The 22,518-nt window shown below is 42.1% G+C and overlaps 1 protein-coding gene across 1 annotated transcript; it reads left to right on the plus strand.

The window, feature by feature from the left end:
- Positions 1 to 2,336: 2,336 nt before the first annotated feature.
- LOC306706956 (uncharacterized protein) lies at positions 2,337 to 8,068 on the plus strand. Its single transcript, XM_079174211.1, has 2 exons — positions 2,337 to 2,567; positions 6,326 to 8,068. The coding sequence occupies exons 1-2, from the start codon at positions 2,375 to 2,377 to the stop codon at positions 7,510 to 7,512; spliced, it is 1,380 nt and encodes a 459-aa protein (XP_079030337.1). The 5' UTR covers positions 2,337 to 2,374; the 3' UTR covers positions 7,513 to 8,068.
- Positions 8,069 to 22,518: the final 14,450 nt, after the last annotated feature.

The raw sequence follows: 22,518 nt of genomic DNA on the forward strand, positions 1-22,518 counted from the left end.
ATAAGCGGATTTGGACATGTGTGTTGAATTTCAAGTCAATCGGACATACTGGCCGAGGGGCGTCGCCGGTCCGACTTGTAGGTGGCGCTAGAGAGCCATTTTTTTACACACAAATATGCAACCTATGACAGATGGTCAACCCACAAAAATAAATATCATAATAATAATAAAACCCATACAATTTCAATAGGGCCTTCGCTGGCCCGACGTTGTCAGTTGCTCGGGCCCTAATAATACCCCATCGAATTTCAATAGGGTCTTCGCTGGCCCGACGTTGTCGGTTGCTCGAGCCCTAATAATACCCTGTACAATTTCAATAGGGCCTTCGCTGGCCCAACGTTGTCGGTTGCTCGGGCACTAATAAATGAGAGCAAAGGATAACCTGACTGTACAAACACACTAAACTTGAACAGATTGGGGTGAAAATGTGTTGCAACTTCAGCACCTCTAAAGCTAATGGTGTTGTTCTCCTATGCACAATTGACTATTTTGATAGAGTTTAAAACTAAACATTTAAGTCTTGGTTGTAAGCAATTCATATACATTCACATTTTAGTTGCACAAATCAGTTAAATTTGCCATACCATATTTGTAATTGTGAATTAAACTTAGGCTTCTGGAAAGGCATGCTACTGTATTTTATTGTTACAAGAGAGAAGCTATAAACTTTCAAAAAAGGTATGTTTTAACAAATACATTGTTTAAATCTTGCAATAAATATTGATTTGCCTTTTCTGTTGAGAAGATAAGACTTCTGTGAGTTTTGTGGCACTGCTAGCCTTTCAATATAATTTAAGCATTAGTCACTTATCTATACAAAATAAATTGTATTTTGTGTGACCACACTTTAGATGAGGTCACACAAAATGCTTAACTAATGACTAGTAAATGCTTTCTAACTACCTGAATTAACCATAAATTGCTGTATTAATAAATGTTTATAGAACATCGGTTGAGAAAATATTTTGATACTTGCAAATCTTGAGATGCTGCTGGAATCAGTTATTGCTAGCCTTTCAATGTAATTTATAAATGCTTTGTAAGGCATAAATAATACTCACTTTAGATGAGGTCACACAAAATACTTAACTAACAACTAGTAACTACCTGAATTAGTCATGAATTGTAATATTAATACACGTTTATAAAACATCTATTATCTTGCCCACTAACTATTATTGCATGTCTAAATCATTATTTGTATAAATGTACATCAAAATAATTTCTTAATTATTAACTTACACTTTATAAATTATCTCATGAACCATTAACAACTACTAAATAATTGGTTTGAAATTGATAAATAAATTCATTTAGAAATGGAGAATACATCTTTTTTAAGACCCACTCTCCCCAGCAAACAGTGGAAGCATCAGGTACTCATGAAAATGTGCTTTTCTGAGGGGCTTTATTCAAGTGAATCATGTAACATGATTTTTTCAACATATTTTCCATTTTCATGTATGTTTGATAACGGGATATAACACACAGTATATGATTTTTTTTCAAGTAACTGCATCTAAATAGCATATTTTCCACTTTCATCAACTGTTCATGAACAACTGTAGTTTCCATCACTGTACTGCCTGTACCATTTCTTCCTTAAAGCTCCAAAACACGTTTCAGTAGGCGATACACTCAAATCTGGATAATGTGAAAGAACACACAGTATGATTTTTCGGCAGGAGATATACTCAAATATGGACAGTCAAGATATTCAAGAACTGACTATATCAAGAAATATATATCAGTATCACAACATCATTTTAAAAGGGGTGTCACGATTCTCCAAATCCATGATTCGATTTGACTTTAGATTTTTACGTTTTTCTTTCAAGTCGTGATTTGCAAACATCAATAGATCATTTTCAGCAGGAAATGCATTTTCTAGTTAATTTTGTGCCTTGACAACAGTCATTTAAATTTTCTAATTCTTAAGCTATATGATATTAAGTGTGATATGACTCATTAAGTGTTATGGCTTTTCTTTTGCCTTATGTTTTGATGCTTTTAGTGGTTTTATGTGAAGCACTTTGAATTACCTTGTTGAAATGTGCTATACACATAAACTTGCCTTGCCTTGAAACAGGTCAGGAGACAAATAATTAGTTCTATAATTGGTTTTGAAATAACTTCAGTATTCAGCGTTTCCGTTCAAAGTTACATATTAAATGAATGATTCAAAAATATTTGAAAAACAATGTTCACCTGTGCAGACTTAAAGGTTTCGATCCAGTTAATGTTAACGGGGATGTAGAATTATTCTGAAAGAGTCGGTCCGGAAGTCGCCCCGTCGCTACTGCTCAAAACACACGGAAGTGGTTTAAGCTTCTAAGTTCTATCTGTACAGCGCTGTCCAGTCGACAGTTTAAATATGTCTAAAGTGGAAATGTTGAGAGTGGTGGTGACTGAGCGTCTCACCACGGCTGCCGAGGAGATATTTGGACTTTTTGAAAGAACCTTAGCGGAGTACGAAGAGGAACTTTGTCGTTCGAAGCGAGAGAACGAGTGTCAACGCAAACTACTGGACGCTGTTTTGAAGCCTGAAGTTCGGTTACACAGAGTAGGTTAGTAGCATATAAACGTCATTTAGCTACACGTTATTTCACTCCTGCCACTCATTTTATGTTCAGAACGGGCCGAATGCCCTGTGGCGTAGCTGCTTTTATCTTTCTCAAGAGCCGCTCAAACAAACCCAGAGCTGGCTCTAATCGTGGCAATGGCAGCTAGTCGAGGCTATTCCTGTTGCAAGCTCAGCTGCTGTCCTTGAAGGTATGACTGTTGGTAGTTGTAATTGGTTTAGTAAAAAAATGCTGAATTGTAATAGTATGGCTACTCGTTTTTATTAAACTAAGCTAATATAGGCTTGTAAATATGGATAAGATGCATTGTACTGTTTAGAATGATGACAACCCATATAACCTATTGACTTGGATATACAGGTGCATCTCAATGAATTATAATGTCCATATACAGTATGCACTCAATACTTGGTCGGGGCTTCTTTTGCATGAATTACTGAATCAATGCGGCGTGGCACGGAGGTGATGAGACTTTGGCACTGCTGAGGTGTTATGGAAGCCCAGGTTGCTTTGATAGTGGCCTTCAGCTCGTTTGCATTGTTGGGGCTGGTGTCTCTCATCTTCCTCTTGACAATACCCCATAGATTCTCTCTGGGGTTTAGGTCAGGCGAGTTTGCTGGCCAATCAAGTACAGTGATACCGTGGTCATTAAACCAGGTATTGGTACTTTTGTCAGTGTGGGCAGGTGCCAAGTCCTGCTATAAAATGAAATCAGCATCTCCATAAAGCTTGTCAGCAGACGGAAGCATGAATCTGGTTTAATGCAAACGAACGTTTAAAATCAAACTCTGCCTCGGCTCTTACAGGTCTTACTAAGTCATACCTTCAAGGACCTTAATGTATTGTCACATATTGCCAAATGATGAAAAATAAAGGCTATAGTGGCAGCTACCAAGGTAAGTTATGGCAGCTGCCATGAACAGTGGAAACTGCCGCGAGAAGTTGTGGCTGAGCTGGCAACAGGAAGTGCAGCTGAGCTTGCAACAGAAAGTGCCTCTACTAGCTGCCGCTGCCACGTTTTGAGCTTGCCCTTTCTCAACAAACAACTTCACACACTGCACTTCCTCGTGACCTTTCCTTGTGGTATGGAAAACACTAGGGACAGACTTTACCGTTGTTAATCCCCAACTAGTTTTCAAATGTATCATTGTGGTCTTTTAAACAGTGACCATAAGACAATACTGTCAAGATGGACTAAATATTTTCTAACACTGAGCCAACGGAAGAAAGAAAACAAGCAATGTTCTAGCCGATACTGAAGGCATGGACTTAATAATAGTCATGATGTTTGGCTTTACAGTGGCATAGTGGAGGAGGGAGTCTCCTTCTACGGGCTCTACTGGTTTGAATAAGAACAATTTCCTCAAAGAGACCAGGGCTCTCATTTATAACCGTTGCGGTCTGAAAGAGGCACCACTTGCCACACAAACGTGATCTATAAAATGCCACAGTCCTGACGCCTGACTGACGCTTGCCACAAACTTGCGACACGCTTGGCTGGCTTCGCATAGGTCAGAGTTTCCATACAGGTGGAGAGACAGCGAGTGGCGTCTTAGTGGCGTGAATAACATATGACAATGATACCGGCCAATATCACAGTATGAATGTGAATATACATGGATACCTTTCAAATTATGGATATGATTGATTTTACACAAACATATTTCAAGACACTAATTTTCCTCCCACAGTATCGATACGCGTACTCTCATCGATACTGCTTATCATTTTGGTTCCTTATCGATACTCTAATCGGTTCTTTTTGATTGATTTGTTTTTTCCGCAGAGATTTAACTCTGTAACTTCTAAAGTACCGAGAGCAGAACCATTAACTCCGGACCTTATCGATACTGCATGTTTTTACTACTGTCTTATTGGTTCCCGTTTACAAACCAGGTATCGGGGAGGGGGGGGGGGGGCTCATCTCTAACTGTATTATTTTCTTCTTTTGTCACTGACCACTGTTATGTTCATAATTTCTCAAACAAAGGCAAAGAAGCCCCCCCCCTCCTTGCACTTCTTCGTCTGTCTGAAACTGGGCCGAATCAGCTGTTTCAAGTTAAAATCAAAAGGTATTTAATATCTAGCAAATGCAGTTACAAACCGAATCACACTATTAATAACAAAATATCCCATGGAATAGAGACCTAATGTGTTCTACCCGACAGACCGGCAAAGTCCAGTTAGCTGCCCACCAGAAAACAGGAGCTCTGACGATTTCCGGGGATTGACAATCCTTTTGTCCTTCAAGAGTCTCTGAAATGTCTCGTATTACACATTCTTCAACACATCGATCAGCTCAGTGATGGGCTGAAACCTGATCTGCTCCTCCTGGCCTATGACCTGTTTGTTTGGTCAGACACCCCACTTCGAAGCCAGCGTTCATCCTCCTCCGCTCCTGGCACTCATTACCTTATATGGTCGTGACCTGAAATCCCCTCTCTCACAGACACTTGATACATTCAGCAAATCTTCTTCACAGTGTTAATACATTCAGTGACTATACTTTTGGTTTAAAATTTCTACAAGTAAATATATTGTGACATATAATATCCAGCACTAGGTGTGCTTTTAAACATACTAGGAATGCTTTTAAACATAGATTTCTCGCCTGTACTGCTCTCGTGATGTGGTGTGACGTAATCATAACGTTCAACTCGGTGTTCTAATCATCTAACATCATCTACAAAAATGTATCAATAATGCATATCGATGCACTATTGTTAAAAAACATATCGTGAAAGTAAGCTATATCGATATTTTTGCACAACCTTAATGCAGTGAAGAACTTTACTGGCCTCCCTGATCACACACTTTGTGAAACAGCTTCCTCCTTTATGTCAGCCACAATAACAAGCTTTTGGATGAGAGCACATGTAGGAAACCCCTCCAATAACAAATGTTCTACGCAGTGACAAATTGGTAATGTGGAAACAGGCCAGCCCTTTTCACCTATTATTTCATTTTATTTTTTTAATAATATCTGTATATAGAATGTCTCTTCCCTCCCCGACTGAAGCCGTCCAGAGTTCTGGCCTGATCATCTCCTGAACAACATAGATTAAGTTGACGTTTTAACTTCAATACCACTTGTGCTTTTTAATCCGACCCCATCATTGCACAAAAACAGACCCCAAAAGCCAATGTAGTGAGAACACTGAATCCATCCAAAGTCTACCTAAAACTGAGTGTCTGTTCTCTCTGTCAGCCCACCAACAGACACACACACATGCTGTAAGAAGTGTAAGTGGTATTTTAATTTGTTTAAAATGGTTTGTGTGTCACTGCCTGGATGTCACATTTCATAAGAGCCATATTTTTGCAATTCGACAATTATTGTGTACAAATCAATACATTTAAGAATACATCAAGAACCTGAATCTCAGGCCTAATAATAATATCTGATTCTCTTTCACTTGGTTTTGTATTTTGTTGTCAATAAGAAAGCAAGATAAAACAATGTCATTTCTCACATTATTTTACCAGCCTTTTCTCTCTGTCTCTCTTAAGGTTAGATAATAACTGGTCATCGTAAATTATAAATATACTGTAAATGCAAATTTCCAGTCTGAGATGACGTCTCCATACTGGATGTCAGGCTGGTGGTACTGTGATGCCCAGTAGTGTCCCCTCTTCTCACACACACTTCGCTTCTGTCATGCTGTACTTGGTGTGTTTAAACTGTGTTGAACGTATAATCAAATTTCCTAACTTGTCTGCATTCATTTGTTTTGTTATTTCAGTGTTATCTGCAGATGCTCAGCAGGACCCAGAGCCCCCACATATTGAAGAGGAACAGGAGCAATGCTGGAGCAGTCAGGAGGAAGAGCAGCTTCAAGGACCATTTCCTGTGAAGAGTGAAGATGACGAAGCTCAGTCCTCACAGCTTCATCAAATGCAAGAAGAGAACAGCGGGGCAGAGCCTCCAGCTAGCAGCTCAGCTCAACAGAGGGATATGGAGAGTGCTAGAGAGGACCGTGGAGGATCAGAACCAACCAGGAGCTTAGATCCAGATAGTTATTCACAACCAGCTAATGATGAGACTCTAGAGTCTTCTGAACAAGTGGACACTGTGAAATCAAAGCAGACCCAGACGGGTGTTTCTGTCAGTCAACCAGCTAGGGACGACGGGATTTCAGACTCTTGTGAGCCTGAGACTGAAGACCGTGATGGGGACTGGGAGGAGATAAAGAAACAGTCAGATTTAAAAACACTGACAAACAATGGCGTTGCTGAAGGTGATAAAGACCATAACACCAGCAAGAAGTCTCTGAGCTGCTCAGAGTGTGGTAAAACATTTAAACCCAACAGAAAAAGCATTCCGGGAATGGAACCATCAGCTTGCTCAGTTTGTGTTCAAAGATCCACACAAAGTTCACGTTTAATCACAAATAAGAGAACTCATTCAGGGGAAAACATCTTCAGATGTTCAGTTTGTAAGAGACAATTTAGCTACAAAGGAGATGCTGTGAGACACGTACGAATTCACACCGGAGAGAAACCCTTTAGCTGCTCAGTGTGCAGTAAACGATTCACGCAGAGCACAGGCTTGGGCTCCCACATGAGAACCCACACAGGAGAGAAACCATTCAGCTGCTCGCTCTGTCCTAAACGGTTTATCCGGAGTGGAGTTCTGGACCGACACATGAGAGTTCACACAGGAGAAAAGCCTTACAGCTGCTCAGAGTGTAACGCAAGTTTTAGTCTAAGTCAGTCACTATTAAAACACATGAGGATCCATACAGGAGAGAAACCATTCAGCTGCTCATTTTGCAATAAAAATTTCACTCAGAAAGGACATCTGACACAACACATGACGCTCCACACAGGGGAGAAGTCATTCAGTTGCCGTGTCTGTGGTGGAAAATTCACTAGACATTCTCGTGTGAAAAATCACAAGTGTGTTTCTGAGAGCAGCAGCAGTAAATGAAACTCTTAATGAGAATTTTTGCACTTTGAATGTCTTACTATCCGCCCAATATGGATTAAGTCGTTAAGGTAGGAACAGCATGAATGCATTTGAAATATGTACGCAATTGGGCTAATTCTTTTGTAAAAGATCTAATTTGAATTAGAACTAACGCATCATTTTTTTATTACGTTGCTGCAAACTAATGATCGACGAATTATTAGCTGCAATATTCAACATATTTAAGATAATAGGAATCTTTATTATTTTATCCAATTGCAGATATAATAGATTAATTAAGAAATATGCCACTTCGCCTCTGATGCAGCTGCTCCAGTATGTGAGCGGTAGCCGATAATTCATGTTATTGGACGATATATTGTCCCAGACATAATTGCAATAAACATTATTGTAATTTTTACTGATAAATTCCTAATATATTAGTATAACAATGCAAGTACACCTTTAAAAAGAGCAATTAACTTTTTATCACGAAAGCACTTCAGTTAATGCAAGACACAAGGGATGGTGGTAAAGTAACGTATTTATTGTTCACTGAATAAAGAAGTAATTGCCTTTGTGAAATGTGTCAGTCAGTATATCAGTAATGTGAACATTGATGCATGTGTGGGGTGTTGTCAGCGAAACCAAAGAAGACCAAACCAAAATATAATCGGTAGCCACTGGCAGAGATCACTCCAAGTATGCCAGAGAAAGACCAGGGCAGAGCAACACTGGAGCAGGGCTTTTATGCTCCAGGACCAGCTGCTGTGCATCATGCAATCAGCCACGATGTTAAAGGCTGGGTTGTCACAAATGTGAAAAAAAAAATATATATATCCTAGATAAATAGGACATTAATAGAATAAAACAATGCAACCAAAACAATAAATATAATGATCTCTCAGGCTCTGTTAATAAAAATGTGCAATGTCGGCACAATGCTCAAGTCCTCTTGGTAGGGACAACCCTGAAATTTGTTCTGGCATCATGTCGGTTAAAGGTTTGTGACATTCTTATGTTAACAAACACGCATGTAAACAACAACACAGAGGTAGGCGAAAACGCTAGATGTCATGTCCTAATATTGACTTATTAGGGCCAGAGCACCGACGTAGTCGGAGCGGAGGACCTATTGTTATTCTAATGTTTATTATTAGGGCCTGAGCACCGACGTAGTCGGAGCGGAGGACCTATTGTTATTCTAATGTTTATTATTAGGGCCCGAGCACCGACGTAGTCGGAGCGGAGGACCTATTGTTATTCTAATGTTTATTAGGGACCGAGCAACCGACAACGTCGGGCCAGCGAAGGCCCTATTGAAATTGTAAGTGGTATTATTCTTCTGATTTTTATTTTAGAACATTGGGAGCATATCTGGGGTACTTCCTCTGCATGAAAACTCACCAAATTTTGCACACTAAAAATTTTTTTTTGAGTGAGGCAGGCAGGCAGACAGACAGTTATATGTACTGAGTGAGTGAGTGAAATATAACTGTCACATATGTGATGAGTGAGACAGGCAGACAGACTGTCATTTGTACTGAGTGAGTGAGACAGAGAGATAGACACAGAGACAGGCAGACAGTTAGGTGGAGTGAGTGAGTGAGACAGGCAGACAGACGGTCATTTGTACTGAGTGAGTGAGACAGGCAGACAGTTATATGTACTGAGTGAGTGAGGGAAATATAACTGTCACATATGTGATGAGTGAGACAGGCAGACAGACTGTCATTTGTACTGAGTGAGTGAGTGAGACAGGCAACAGACAGTCATTTGTACTGAGTAAGTGAACTATAACTGTCACATATGTGATGAGTGAGTGTGTGAGACAGGCAGACAGACAGTTATTTGTACTGAGTGAGTGCTTGAGACAGGCAGACAGAGTTATATGTACTGAGTGAGTGAGTCAAATACAACTGTCACATATGTGATGAGTGAGACAGGCAGACAGACAGTCATTTGTACTGAGTGAGCAAAATATAATTGTCACATATGTGATGAGTGAGACAGGCAGACAGTTAGAGGAGTGAGGTAGTGAGTGAGACAGGCAGACAGTTAGATGGAGTAAGTGAGTGAGACAGGCAGACAGACAGTTTTATGTACTGAGTGAGTGAGACAGAGATAGACAGACAGGCAGACAGTTAGGTGGAGTGAGTGAGAGAGACAGGCAGACAGACAGTTATATGTACTGAGTGAGTGAGTGAAATATAACTGTCACATATGTGATGAGTGAGACAGACAGTTAGATGGAGTGAGTGACTGAGTGAGACAGGCAGACAGACTGTCATTTGTACTGAGTGAGTGAGTGAGACAGGCAACAGACAGTCATTTGTACTGAGTAAGTGAACTATAACTGTCACATATGTGATGAGTGAGTGAGTGAGACAGGCAGACATACGGTCATTTGTACTGAGAGAGTGAGACAGGCAGACAGTTATATGTACTGAGTGAGTGAGTGAAATATAACTGTCACATATGTGATGAGTGAGACAGGCAGACAGACAATTTTATGTACTGAGTGAGTGAGACAGAGAGATAGACACAGAGACAGGCAGACAGTTAGGTGGAGTGAGTGAGTGAGACAGGCAGACAGACGGACATTTGTACTGAGTGAGTGAGACAGGCAGACAGTTATATGTACTGAGTAAGTGAGTCAAATATAACTGTCACATATGTGATGTATGAGTGCGTGAGACAGGCAGACAGACAGTTATATGTACTGAGTGAGTGAGTGAAATACAACTCTCACATATGTGATGAGTGAGACAGGCAGACAGACGGTCATTTGTACTGATCGAGTGAGTGAGACAGGCAGAGAGACAATTAGATGGAGTGAGTGAGTGAGACAGGCAGACAGTTATATGTACTGTGAGTGAGTGAAATATAACTGTCACATATGTGATGAGTGAGTGCGTGAGACAGGCAGACAGACAGTCATTTGTACTGAGTGAGTGAAATATAACTGTCACATATGTGATGAGTGAGTGCGTGAGACAGGCAGACAGACAGTTATTTGTACTGAGTGAATGAGTGAGAAAGGCAGACAGTTAGATGGCGTGAGTGAGTGAGACAGGCAGACAGACAGTCATTTTTATTGAGTGAGTGAAATATAACTGTCACATATGTGATGAGTGAGTGCGTGAGACAGGCAGATAGACAGTTATTTGTACTGAGTGAGTGCGTGAGACAGGCAGACAGGCAAACAGACAGTTATATGTACTGAGTGAGTGCGTGAGACAGGCAGACAGTTAGGTGGAGTGATTGAGTGAAACACGCAGACAGTTATAAGTACTGAGTGAGTGAGGGAAATATAACTCACATATGTGATGAGTGAGACAGGCAGACAGACTGTCATTTGTACTAAGTGAGTGAGTGAGACAGGCAGACAGACATATTTGTGTCTGATCGAGTGAGTGAGACAGGCAGAGAGACAATTAGATGGAGTGATTGAGTGAGACAGGCAGACAGTTATGTACTGAGTGAGTGAATGAAATATAATTGTCACATATGTGATGAGTGAGTGCGTGAGACAGGCAGACAGACAGTTATTTGTACTGTTGAGAGCGTGAGACAGGCAGACAGACAGTTATATGTACTGAGTGAGTGAGTGAAATACAACTGTCACATATGTGATGAGTGAGATAGGCAGACAAACGGTCATTTGTTCTGATCGAGTGAGTGAGACAGGCAGAGAGACAATTAGATGGAGTGAGTGAGTGAGACAGGCAGAGAGTTATATGTACTGAGAGTGAGTGAAATATAACTGTCACATATGTGATGAGTGAGACAGGCAGACAGACAGTCATTTGTACTGAGTGAGTGCGTGAGACAGGCAGACAGTTAGGTGGCGTGAGTGAGTGAGACAGGCAGACAGACAGTCATTTGTACTGAGTGAGTGCGTGAGACAGGCAGACAGGCAGACAGACAGTTATATGTACTGAGTGAGTGAGTGAAATACAACTTACACATATGTGATGAGTGAGACAGGCAGACAGACAGTCATTTGTACTGAGTGAGTGCGTGAGACAGGCAGACAGTTAGGTGGAGTGATTGAGTGAAACACGCAGACAGTTATAAGTACTGAGTGAGTGAGTGAAATATAACTGTCACATATGTGATGAGTGAGACAGGCAGACAGACGGACATTTGTACTGAGTGAGTGAGACAGGCAGACAGTTATATGTACTGAGTAAGTGAGTCAAATATAACTGTCACATATGTGATGAGTGAGACAGGCAGAAAGACAGTCATTTGTACTGAGTGAGTGAGTGAGTGAAATACAACTCTCACATATGTGATGAGTGAGACAGGCAGACAGACGGTCATTTGTACTGATCGAGTGAGTGAGACAGGCAGAGAGACAATTAGATGGAGTGAGTGAGTGAGACAGGCAGACAGTTATATGTACTGTGAGTGAGTGAAATATAACTGTCACATATGTGATGAGTGAGTGCGTGAGACAGGCAGACAGACAGTCATTTGTACTGAGTGAGTGAAATATAACTGTCACATATGTGATGAGTGAGTGCGTGAGACAGGCAGACAGACAGTTATTTGTACTGAGTGAATGAGTGAGAAAGGCAGACAGTTAGATGGCGTGAGTGAGTGAGACAGGCAGACAGACAGTCATTTTTATTGAGTGAGTGAAATATAACTGTCACATATGTGATGAGTGAGTGCGTGAGACAGGCAGATAGACAGTTATTTGTACTGAGTGAGTGCGTGAGACAGGCAGACAGGCAAACAGACAGTTATATGTACTGAGTGAGTGCGTGAGACAGGCAGACAGTTAGGTGGAGTGATTGAGTGAAACACGCAGACAGTTATAAGTACTGAGTGAGTGAGGGAAATATAACTCACATATGTGATGAGTGAGACAGGCAGACAGACTGTCATTTGTACTAAGTGAGTGAGTGAGACAGGCAGACAGACATATTTGTGTCTGATCGAGTGAGTGAGACAGGCAGAGAGACAATTAGATGGAGTGATTGAGTGAGACAGGCAGACAGTTATGTACTGAGTGAGTGAATGAAATATAATTGTCACATATGTGATGAGTGAGTGCGTGAGACAGGCAGACAGACAGTTATTTGTACTGTTGAGAGCGTGAGACAGGCAGACAGACAGTTATATGTACTGAGTGAGTGAGTGAAATACAACTGTCACATATGTGATGAGTGAGATAGGCAGACAAACGGTCATTTGTTCTGATCGAGTGAGTGAGACAGGCAGAGAGACAATTAGATGGAGTGAGTGAGTGAGACAGGCAGAGAGTTATATGTACTGAGAGTGAGTGAAATATAACTGTCACATATGTGATGAGTGAGACAGGCAGACAGACAGTCATTTGTACTGAGTGAGTGCGTGAGACAGGCAGACAGTTAGGTGGCGTGAGTGAGTGAGACAGGCAGACAGACAGTCATTTGTACTGAGTGAGTGCGTGAGACAGGCAGACAGGCAGACAGACAGTTATATGTACTGAGTGAGTGAGTGAAATACAACTTACACATATGTGATGAGTGAGACAGGCAGACAGACAGTCATTTGTACTGAGTGAGTGCGTGAGACAGGCAGACAGTTAGGTGGAGTGATTGAGTGAAACACGCAGACAGTTATAAGTACTGAGTGAGTGAGTGAAATATAACTGTCACATATGTGATGAGTGAGACAGGCAGACTGTCATTTGTACTGAGTGAGACAGGCAGACAGACAGTCATTTGTATTGAGTGAGTGAGTCAAATACAACTGTCACATATGTGATGAGTGAGACAGGCAGACAGACAGTCATTTGTACTGAGTGAGTGAGTGAAATACAACTGTCACATATGTGATGAGTGAGACAGGCAGACAGACTGTCATTTGTACTGAGTGAGTGTGTGAGACAGGCAGACAGTTAGGTGGAGTGAGTAAGTGAGACAGGCAGACATACGGTCATTTGTACTGAGTGAGTGAGACAGGCAGACAGTTATATGTTCTGAGTGAGTGAGTGAAATATAACTGTCACATATGTGATGAGTGAGACAGGCAGACTGTCATTTGTACTGACTGAGTGAGTGAGACAAGCAGACAGTTAGGTGGAGTGAGTGAGTGAGACAGGCAGACAGACAGACAGTCATTTGTACTGAGTGAGCAAAATATAACTGTCACATATGTGATGTGTGAGACAGGCAGACAGTTAGAGTGAGGTAGTGAGTGAGACATGCAGACAGTTAGATGGAGTAAGTGAGTGAGACAGGCAGACAGACAATTTTATGTACTGAGTGAGTGAGACAGAGAGATAGACACAGAGACAGGCAGACAGTTAGGTGGAGTGAGTGAGTGAGACAGGCAGACAGACGGACATTTGTACTGAGTGAGTGAGACAGGCAGACAGTTATATGTACTGAGTAAGTGAGTCAAATATAACTGTCACATATGTGATGTGTGAGTGCGTGAGACAGGCAGACAGACAGTTATATGTACTGAGTGAGTGAGTGAAATACAACTGTCACATATGTGATGAGTGAGACAGGCAGACAGACAGTCATTTGTACTGAGTGAGTGAGTGAAATACAACTGTCACATATGTGATGAGTGAGACAGGCAGACAGACGGTCATTTGTACTGATTGAGTGAGTGAGACAGGAAGAGAGACAATTAGATGGAGTGAGTGAGTGAGACAGGCAGACAGTTTTATGTACTGTGAGTGAGTGAAATATAACTGTCACATATGTGATGAGTGAGACAGGCAGACAGACAGTCATTTGTACTGAGTGAGTGAAATATAACTGTCACATATGTGATGAGTGAGTGCGTGAGACAGGCAGACAGACAGTTATTTGTACTGAGTGAATGAGTGAGAAAGGCAGACAGTTAGATGGCGTGAGTGAGTGAGACAGGCAGACAGACAGTCATTTTTATTGAGTGAGTGAAATATAACTGTCACATATGTGATGAGTGAGTGCGTGAGACAGGCAGACAGACAGTTATTTGTACTGAGTGAGTGCGTGAGACAGGCAGACAGGCAAACAGACAGTTATATGTACTGAGTGAGTGCGTGAGACAGGCAGACAGTTAGGTGGAGTGATTGAGTGAAACACGCAGACAGTTATAAGTACTGAGTGAGTGAGGGAAATATAACTCACATATGTTATGAGTGAGACAGGCCGACAGACTGTCATTTGTACTAAGTGAGTGAGTGAGACAGGCAGACAGACATATTTGTGTCTGATCGAGTGAGTGAGACAGGCAGAGAGACAATTAGATGGAGTGATTGAGTGAGACAGGCAGACAGTTATGTACTGAGTGAGTGAATGAAATATAATTGTCACATATGTGATGAGTGAGTGCGTGAGACAGGCAGACAGACAGTTATTTGTACTGTTGAGAGCGTGAGACAGGCAGACAGACAGTTATTTGTACTGAGTGAGTGAGTGAAATACAACTGTCACATATGTGATGAGTGAGATAGGCAGACAAACGGTCTTTTGTACTGATCGAGTGAGTGAGACAGGCAGAGAGACAATTAGATGGAGTGAGTGAGTGAGACAGGCAGAGAGTTATATGTACTGAGAGTGAGTGAAATATAACTGTCACATATGTGATGAGTGAGACAGGCAGACAGACAGTCATTTGTACTGAGTGAGTGCGTGAGACAGGCAGACAGTTAGGTGGCGTGAGTGAGTGAGACAGGCAGACAGACAGTCATTTGTACTGAGTGAGTGCGTGAGACAGGCAGACAGGCAGACAGACAGTTATATGTACTGAGTGAGTGAGTGAAATACAACTTACACATATGTGATGAGTGAGACAGGCAGACAGACAGTCATTTGTATTGAGTGAGTGCGTGAGACAGGCAGACAGTTAGGTGGAGTGATTGAGTGAAACACGCAGACAGTTATAAGTACTGGGTGAGTGAGTGAAATATAACTGTCACATATGTGATGAGTGAGACAGGCAGACTGTCATTTGTACTGAGTGAGTGAGTGAGACAGGCAGACAGACAGTCATTTGTATTGAGTGAGTGAGTCAAATACAACTGTCACATATGTGATGAGTGAGACAGGCAGACAGACAGTCATTTGTACTGAGTGAGTGAGTGAAATACAACTGTCACATATGTGATGAGTGAGACAGGCAGACAGACTGTCATTTGTACTGAGTGAGTGTGTGAGACAGGCAGACAGTTAGGTGGAGTGAGTAAGTGAGACAGGCAGACATACGGTCATTTGTACTGAGTGAGTGAGACAGGCAGACAGTTATATGTTCTGAGTGAGTGAGTGAAATATAACTGTCACATATGTGATGAGTGAGACAGGCTGACTGTCATTTGTACTGACTGAGTGAGTGAGACAAGCAGACAGTTAGGTGGAGTGAGTGAGTGAGACAGGCAGACAGACAGTCATTTGTACTGAGTGAGCAAAATATAACTGTCACATATGTGATGTGTGAGACAGGCAGACAGTTAGAGTGAGGTAGTGAGTGAGACATGCAGACAGTTAGATGGAGTAAGTGAGTGAGACAGGCAGACAGACAATTTTATGTACTGAGTGAGTGAGACAGAGAGATAGACACAGAGACAGGCAGACAGTTAGGTGGAGTGAGTGAGTGAGACAGGCAGACAGACGGACATTTGTACTGAGTGAGTGAGACAGGCAGACAGTTATATGTACTGAGTAAGTGAGTCAAATATAACTGTCACATATGTGATGTGTGAGTGCGTGAGACAGGCAGACAGACAGTTATATGTACTGAGTGAGTGAGTGAAATACAACTGTCACATATGTGATGAGTGAGACAGGCAGACAGACAGTCATTTGTACTGAGTGAGTGAGTGAAATACAACTGTCACATATGTGATGAGTGAGACAGGCAGACAGACGGTCATTTGTACTGATCGAGTGAGTGAGACAGGCAGAGAGACAATTAGATTGAGTGAGTGAGTGAGACAGGCATACAGTTTTATGTACTGTGAGTGAGTGAAATATAACTGTCACATATGTGATGAGTGAGACAGGCAGACAGACAGTTATTTGTACTGAGTGAGTGAAATATAACTGTCACATATGTGATGAGTGAGTGCGTGAGACAGGCAGACACAGTTATTTGTACTGAGTGAATGAGTGAGACAGGCAGACAGTTAGGTAGCGTGAGTGAGTGAGACAGGCAGACAGACAGTCATTTTTACTGAGTGAGTGAAATATAACTGTCACATATGTGATGAGTGAGTGCGTGAGACAGGCAGACAGACAGTTATTTGTACTGAGTGAGTGCGTGAGACAGGCAGACAGTTATAAGTACTGAGTGAGTGAGGGAAATATAACTCACATATGTGATGAGTGAGACAGGCAGACAGTTATGTACTGAGTGAGTGAATGAAATATAATTGTCACATATGTGATGAGTGAGTGCGTGAGACAGGCAGACAGACAGTTATTTGTACTGTTGAGAGCGTGAGACAGGCAGACAGACAGTTATATGTACTGAGTGAGTGAGTGAAATACAACTCTCACATATGTGATGAGTGAGATAAGCAGACAAATGGTCATTTGTACTGATCGAGTGAGTGAAACAGGCAGAGAGACAATTAGATGGAGTAAGTGAGTGAGACAGGCAGAGAGTTATATGTACTGAGAGTGAGTGATATATAACTGTCACATATGTGATGAGTGAGACAGGCAGACAGACAGTCATTTGTACTGAGTGAGTGCGTGAGACAGGCAGACAGTTAGGTGGCGTGAGTGAGTGAGACAGGCAGACAGACAGTCATTTGTACTGAGTGAGTGCGTGAGACAGGCAGACAGACAGTTATATGTACTGAGTGAGTGAGTGAAATACAACTTACACATATGTGATGAGTGAGACAGGCAGACAGAAAGTGATTTGTACTGAGTGAGTGCATGAGACAGGCAGACAGTTAGGTGGAGTGATTGAGTGAAACACGCAGACAGTTATAAGTACTGAGTGAGTGAGTGAAATATAACTGTCACATATGTGATGAGTGAGACAGGCAGACAGACTGTCATTTGTACTGAGTGAGTGAGTGAGACAGGCAGACAGACAGTCATTTGTATTGAGTGAGTGAGTCAAATACAACTGTCACATATGTGATGAGTGAGACAGGCAGACAGACAGTCATTTGTACTGAGTGAGTGAGTGAAATACAACTGTCACATATGTGATGAGTGAGACAGGCAGACAGACTCTCATTTGTACTGAGTGAGTGTGTGAGACAGGCAGACAGTTAGGTGGAGTGAGTAAGTGAGACAGGCAGACATACGGTCATTTGTACTGAGTGAGTGAGACAGACAGACAGTTATATGTTCTGAGTGAGTGAGTGAAATATAACTGTCACATATGTGATGAGTGAGACAGGCAGACTGTCATTTGTACTGACTGAGTGAGTGAGACAGGCAGACAGTTAGGTGGAGTGAGTGAGTGAGACAGGCAGACAGACAGTCATTTGTACTGAGTGAGCAAAATATAACTGTCACATATGTGATGTGTGAGACAGGCAGACAGTTAGAGTGAGGTAGTGAGTGAGACATGCAGACAGTTAGATGGAGTAAGTGAGTGAGACAGGCAGACAGACAATGTTATGTACTGAGTGAGTGAGACAGAGATAGACACAGAGACAGGCAGACAGTTAGGTGGAGTGAGTGAGTGAGACAGGCAGACAGACGGACATTTGTACTGAGTGAGTGAGACAGGCAGACAGTTATATGTACTGAGTAAGTGAGTCAAATATAACTGTCACATATGTGATGTGTGAGACAGGCAGAAAGACAGTCATTTGTACTGAGTGAGTGAGTGAAATACAACTCTCACATATGTGATGAGTGAGACAGGCAGACAGACGGTCATTTGTACTGATCGAGTGAGTGAGACAGGCAGAGAGACAATTAGATGGAGTGAGTGAGTGAGACAGGCAGACAGTTATATGTACTGTGAGTGAGTGAAATATAACTGTCACATATGTGATGAGTGAGACAGGCAGACAGACAGTCATTTGTACTGAGTGAGTGAAATATAACTGTCACATATGTGATGAGTGAGTGCGTGAGACAGGCAGACAGACAGTTATTCGTACTGAGTGAATGTGTGAGAAAGGCAGACAGTTAAATGGCATGAGTGAGTGAGACAGGCAGACAGACAGTCATTTTTACTTAGTGAGTGAAATATAACTGTCACATATGTGATGAGTGAGTGCGTGAGACAGGCAGACAGACAGTTATTTGTACTGAGTGAGTGCGTGAGACAGGCAAACAGACAGTTATATGTACTGAGTGAGTGCGTGAGACAGGCAGACAGTTAGGTGGAGTGATTGAGTGAAACACGCAGACAGTTATAAGTACTGAGTGAGTGAGTGAAATATAACTGTCACATATGTGATGAGTGAGACAGGCAGACAGACTGTCATTTGTACTAAGTGAGTGAGTGAGACAGGCAGACAGACAGTCATTTGTACTGAGTGAGTGAAATATAACTGTCACATATGTGATGAGTGAGTGCTTGAGACAAGCAGACAGACAGTTATATGTACTGAGTGAGTGAGTCAAATACAACTGTCACATATGTGATGAGTGAGAGAGGCAGACAGACAGTCATTTGTACTGAGTGAGCAAAATATAACTGTCACATATGTGATGTGTGAGACAGGCAGACAGTTAGAGTGAGGTAGTGAGTGAGACATGCAGACAGTTAGATGGAGTAAGTGAGTGAGACAGGCAGACAGACAATTTTATGTACTGAGTGAGTGAGACAGAGAGATAGACACAGAGACAGGCAGACAGTTAGGTGGAGTGAGTGAGTGAGACAGGCAGACAGACGGACATTTGTACTGAGTGAGTGAGACAGGCAGACAGTTATATGTACTGAGTAAGTGAGTCAAATATAACTGTCACATATGTGATGTGTGAGTGCGTGAGACAGGCAGACAGACAGTTATATGTACTGAGTGAGTGAGTGAAATACAACTGTCACATATGTGATGAGTGAGACAGGCAGACAGACAGTCATTTGTACTGAGTGAGTGAGTGAAATACAACTGTCACATATGTGATGAGTGAGATAGGCAGACAAATGGTCATTTGTACTGATCGAGTGAGTGAGACAGGCAGAGAGACAATTAGATGGAGTGAGTGAGTGAGACAGGCAGAGAGTTATATGTACTGAGAGTGAGTGAAATATAACTGTCACATATGTGATGAGTGAGACAGGCAGACAGACAGTCATTTGTACTGACTGAGTACGTGAGACAGCCAGACAGTTAGGTGGCGTGAGTGAGTGAGACAGGCAGACAGACAGTCATTTGTACTAAGTGAGTGCGTGAGACAGGCAGACAGGCAGACAGACAGTTATATGTACTGAGTGAGTGAGTGAAATACAACTTACACATATGTGATGAGTGAGACAGGCAGACAGACAGTCATTTGTACTGAGTGAGTGCGTGAGACAGGCAGACAGTTAGGTGGAGTGATTGAGTGAAACACGCAGACAGTTATAAGTACTGAGTGAGTGAGTGAAATATAACTGTCACATATGTGATGAGTGAGACAGGCAGACAGACTGTCATTTGTACTGAGTGAGTGAGTGAGACAGGCAGACAGACAGTCATTTGTATTGAGTGAGTGAGTCAAATACAACTGTCACATATGTGATGAGTGAGACAGGCAGACAGACTGTCATTTGTACTGAGTGAGTGAGACAGGCAGACAGTTATATGTTCTGAGTGAGTGAGTGAAATATAACTGTCACATATGTGATGAGTGGGACAGGCAGACTGTCATTTGTACTGACTAAGTGAGTGAGACAGGCAGACAGTTAGGTGGAGTGAGTAAGTGAGACAGGCAGACATACGGTCATTTGTACTGAGTGAGTGAGACAGGCAGACAGTTATATGTTCTGAGTGAGTGAGTGAAATATAACTGTCACATATGTGATGAGTGAGACAGGCAGACTGTCATTTGTACTGACTGAGTGAGTGAGACAGGCAGAGAGACAATTAGATGGAGTGAGTGAGTGAGACAGGCAGACAGTTATATGTACTGTGAGTGAGTGAAATATAACTGTCACATATGTGATGAGTGAGACAGGCAGACAGACAGTTATTTGTACTGAGTGAGTGAAATATAACTGTCACATATGTGATGAGTGAGTGCGTGAGACAGGCAGACACAGTTATTTGTACTGAGTGAATGAGTGAGACAGGCAGACAGTTAGGTAGCGTGAGTGAGTGAGACAGGCAGACAGACAGTCATTTTTACTGAGTGAGTGAAATATAACTGTCACATATGTGATGAGTGAGTGCGTGAGACAGGCAGACAGACAGTTATTTGTACTGAGTGAGTGCGTGAGACAGGCAGACAGTTATAAGTACTGAGTGAGTGAGGGAAATATAACTCACATATGTGATGAGTGAGACAGGCAGACAGTTATGTACTGAGTGAGTGAATGAAATATAATTGTCACATATGTGATGAGTGAGTGCGTGAGACAGGCAGACAGACAGTTATTTGTACTGTTGAGAGCGTGAGACAGGCAGACAGACAGTTATATGTACTGAGTGAGTGAGTGAAATACAACTCTCACATATGTGATGAGTGAGATAAGCAGACAAATGGTCATTTGTACTGATCGAGTGAGTGAAACAGGCAGAGAGACAATTAGATGGAGTAAGTGAGTGAGACAGGCAGAGAGTTATATGTACTGAGAGTGAGTGATATATAACTGTCACATATGTGATGAGTGAGACAGGCAGACAGACAGTCATTTGTACTGAGTGAGTGCGTGAGACAGGCAGACAGTTAGGTGGCGTGAGTGAGTGAGACAGGCAGACAGACAGTCATTTGTACTGAGTGAGTGCGTGAGACAGGCAGACAGACAGTTATATGTACTGAGTGAGTGAGTGAAATACAACTTACACATATGTGATGAGTGAGACAGGCAGACAGAAAGTGATTTGTACTGAGTGAGTGCATGAGACAGGCAGACAGTTAGGTGGAGTGATTGAGTGAAACACGCAGACAGTTATAAGTACTGAGTGAGTGAGTGAAATATAACTGTCACATATGTGATGAGTGAGACAGGCAGACAGACTGTCATTTGTACTGAGTGAGTGAGTGAGACAGGCAGACAGACAGTCATTTGTATTGAGTGAGTGAGTCAAATACAACTGTCACATATGTGATGAGTGAGACAGGCAGACAGACAGTCATTTGTACTGAGTGAGTGAGTGAAATACAACTGTCACATATGTGATGAGTGAGACAGGCAGACAGACTCTCATTTGTACTGAGTGAGTGTGTGAGACAGGCAGACAGTTAGGTGGAGTGAGTAAGTGAGACAGGCAGACATATGGTCATTTGTACTGAGTGAGTGAGACAGACAGACAGTTATATGTTCTGAGTGAGTGAGTGAAATATAACTGTCACATATGTGATGAGTGAGACAGGCAGACTGTCATTTGTACTGACTGAGTGAGTGAGACAGGCAGACAGTTAGGTGGAGTGAGTGAGTGAGACAGGCAGACAGACAGTCATTTGTACTGAGTGAGCAAAATATAACTGTCACATATGTGATGTGTGAGACAGGCAGACAGTTAGAGTGAGGTAGTGAGTGAGACATGCAGACAGTTAGATGGAGTAAGTGAGTGAGACAGGCAGACAGACAATGTTATGTACTGAGTGAGTGAGACAGAGATAGACACAGAGACAGGCAGACAGTTAGGTGGAGTGAGTGAGTGAGACAGGCAGACAGACGGACATTTGTACTGAGTGAGTGAGACAGGCAGACAGTTATATGTACTGAGTGAGTGAGTCAAATATAACTGTCACATATGTGATGTGTGAGACAGGCAGAAAGACAGTCATTTGTACTGAGTGAGTGAGTGAAATACAACTCTCACATATGTGATGAGTGAGACAGGCAGACAGACGGTCATTTGTACTGATCGAGTGAGTGAGACAGGCAGAGAGACAATTAGATGGAGTGAGTGAGTGAGACAGGCAGACAGTTATATGTACTGTGAGTGAGTGAAATATAACT

Source organism: Pholis gunnellus (assembly GCF_910591455.1).
Source record: "Pholis gunnellus genome assembly, chromosome: 15".
NCBI classification, from domain to species: Eukaryota; Metazoa; Chordata; class Actinopteri; order Perciformes; family Pholidae; genus Pholis; species Pholis gunnellus.

What these genes read in the sequence shown, in the direction of transcription:
- LOC306706956 (XM_079174211.1), top strand. Translation starts at nt 2,375, where the DNA reads ATGTCTAAAGTGGAAATGTTGAGAGTGGTGGTGACTGAGCGTCTCACC. An exon ending in AGTTCGGTTACACAGAGTAG is followed by an intron (nt 2,568 to 6,325) that starts GTTAGTAGCATA and finishes TTGTTATTTCAG; the next exon opens with TGTTATCTGCAGATGCTCAG.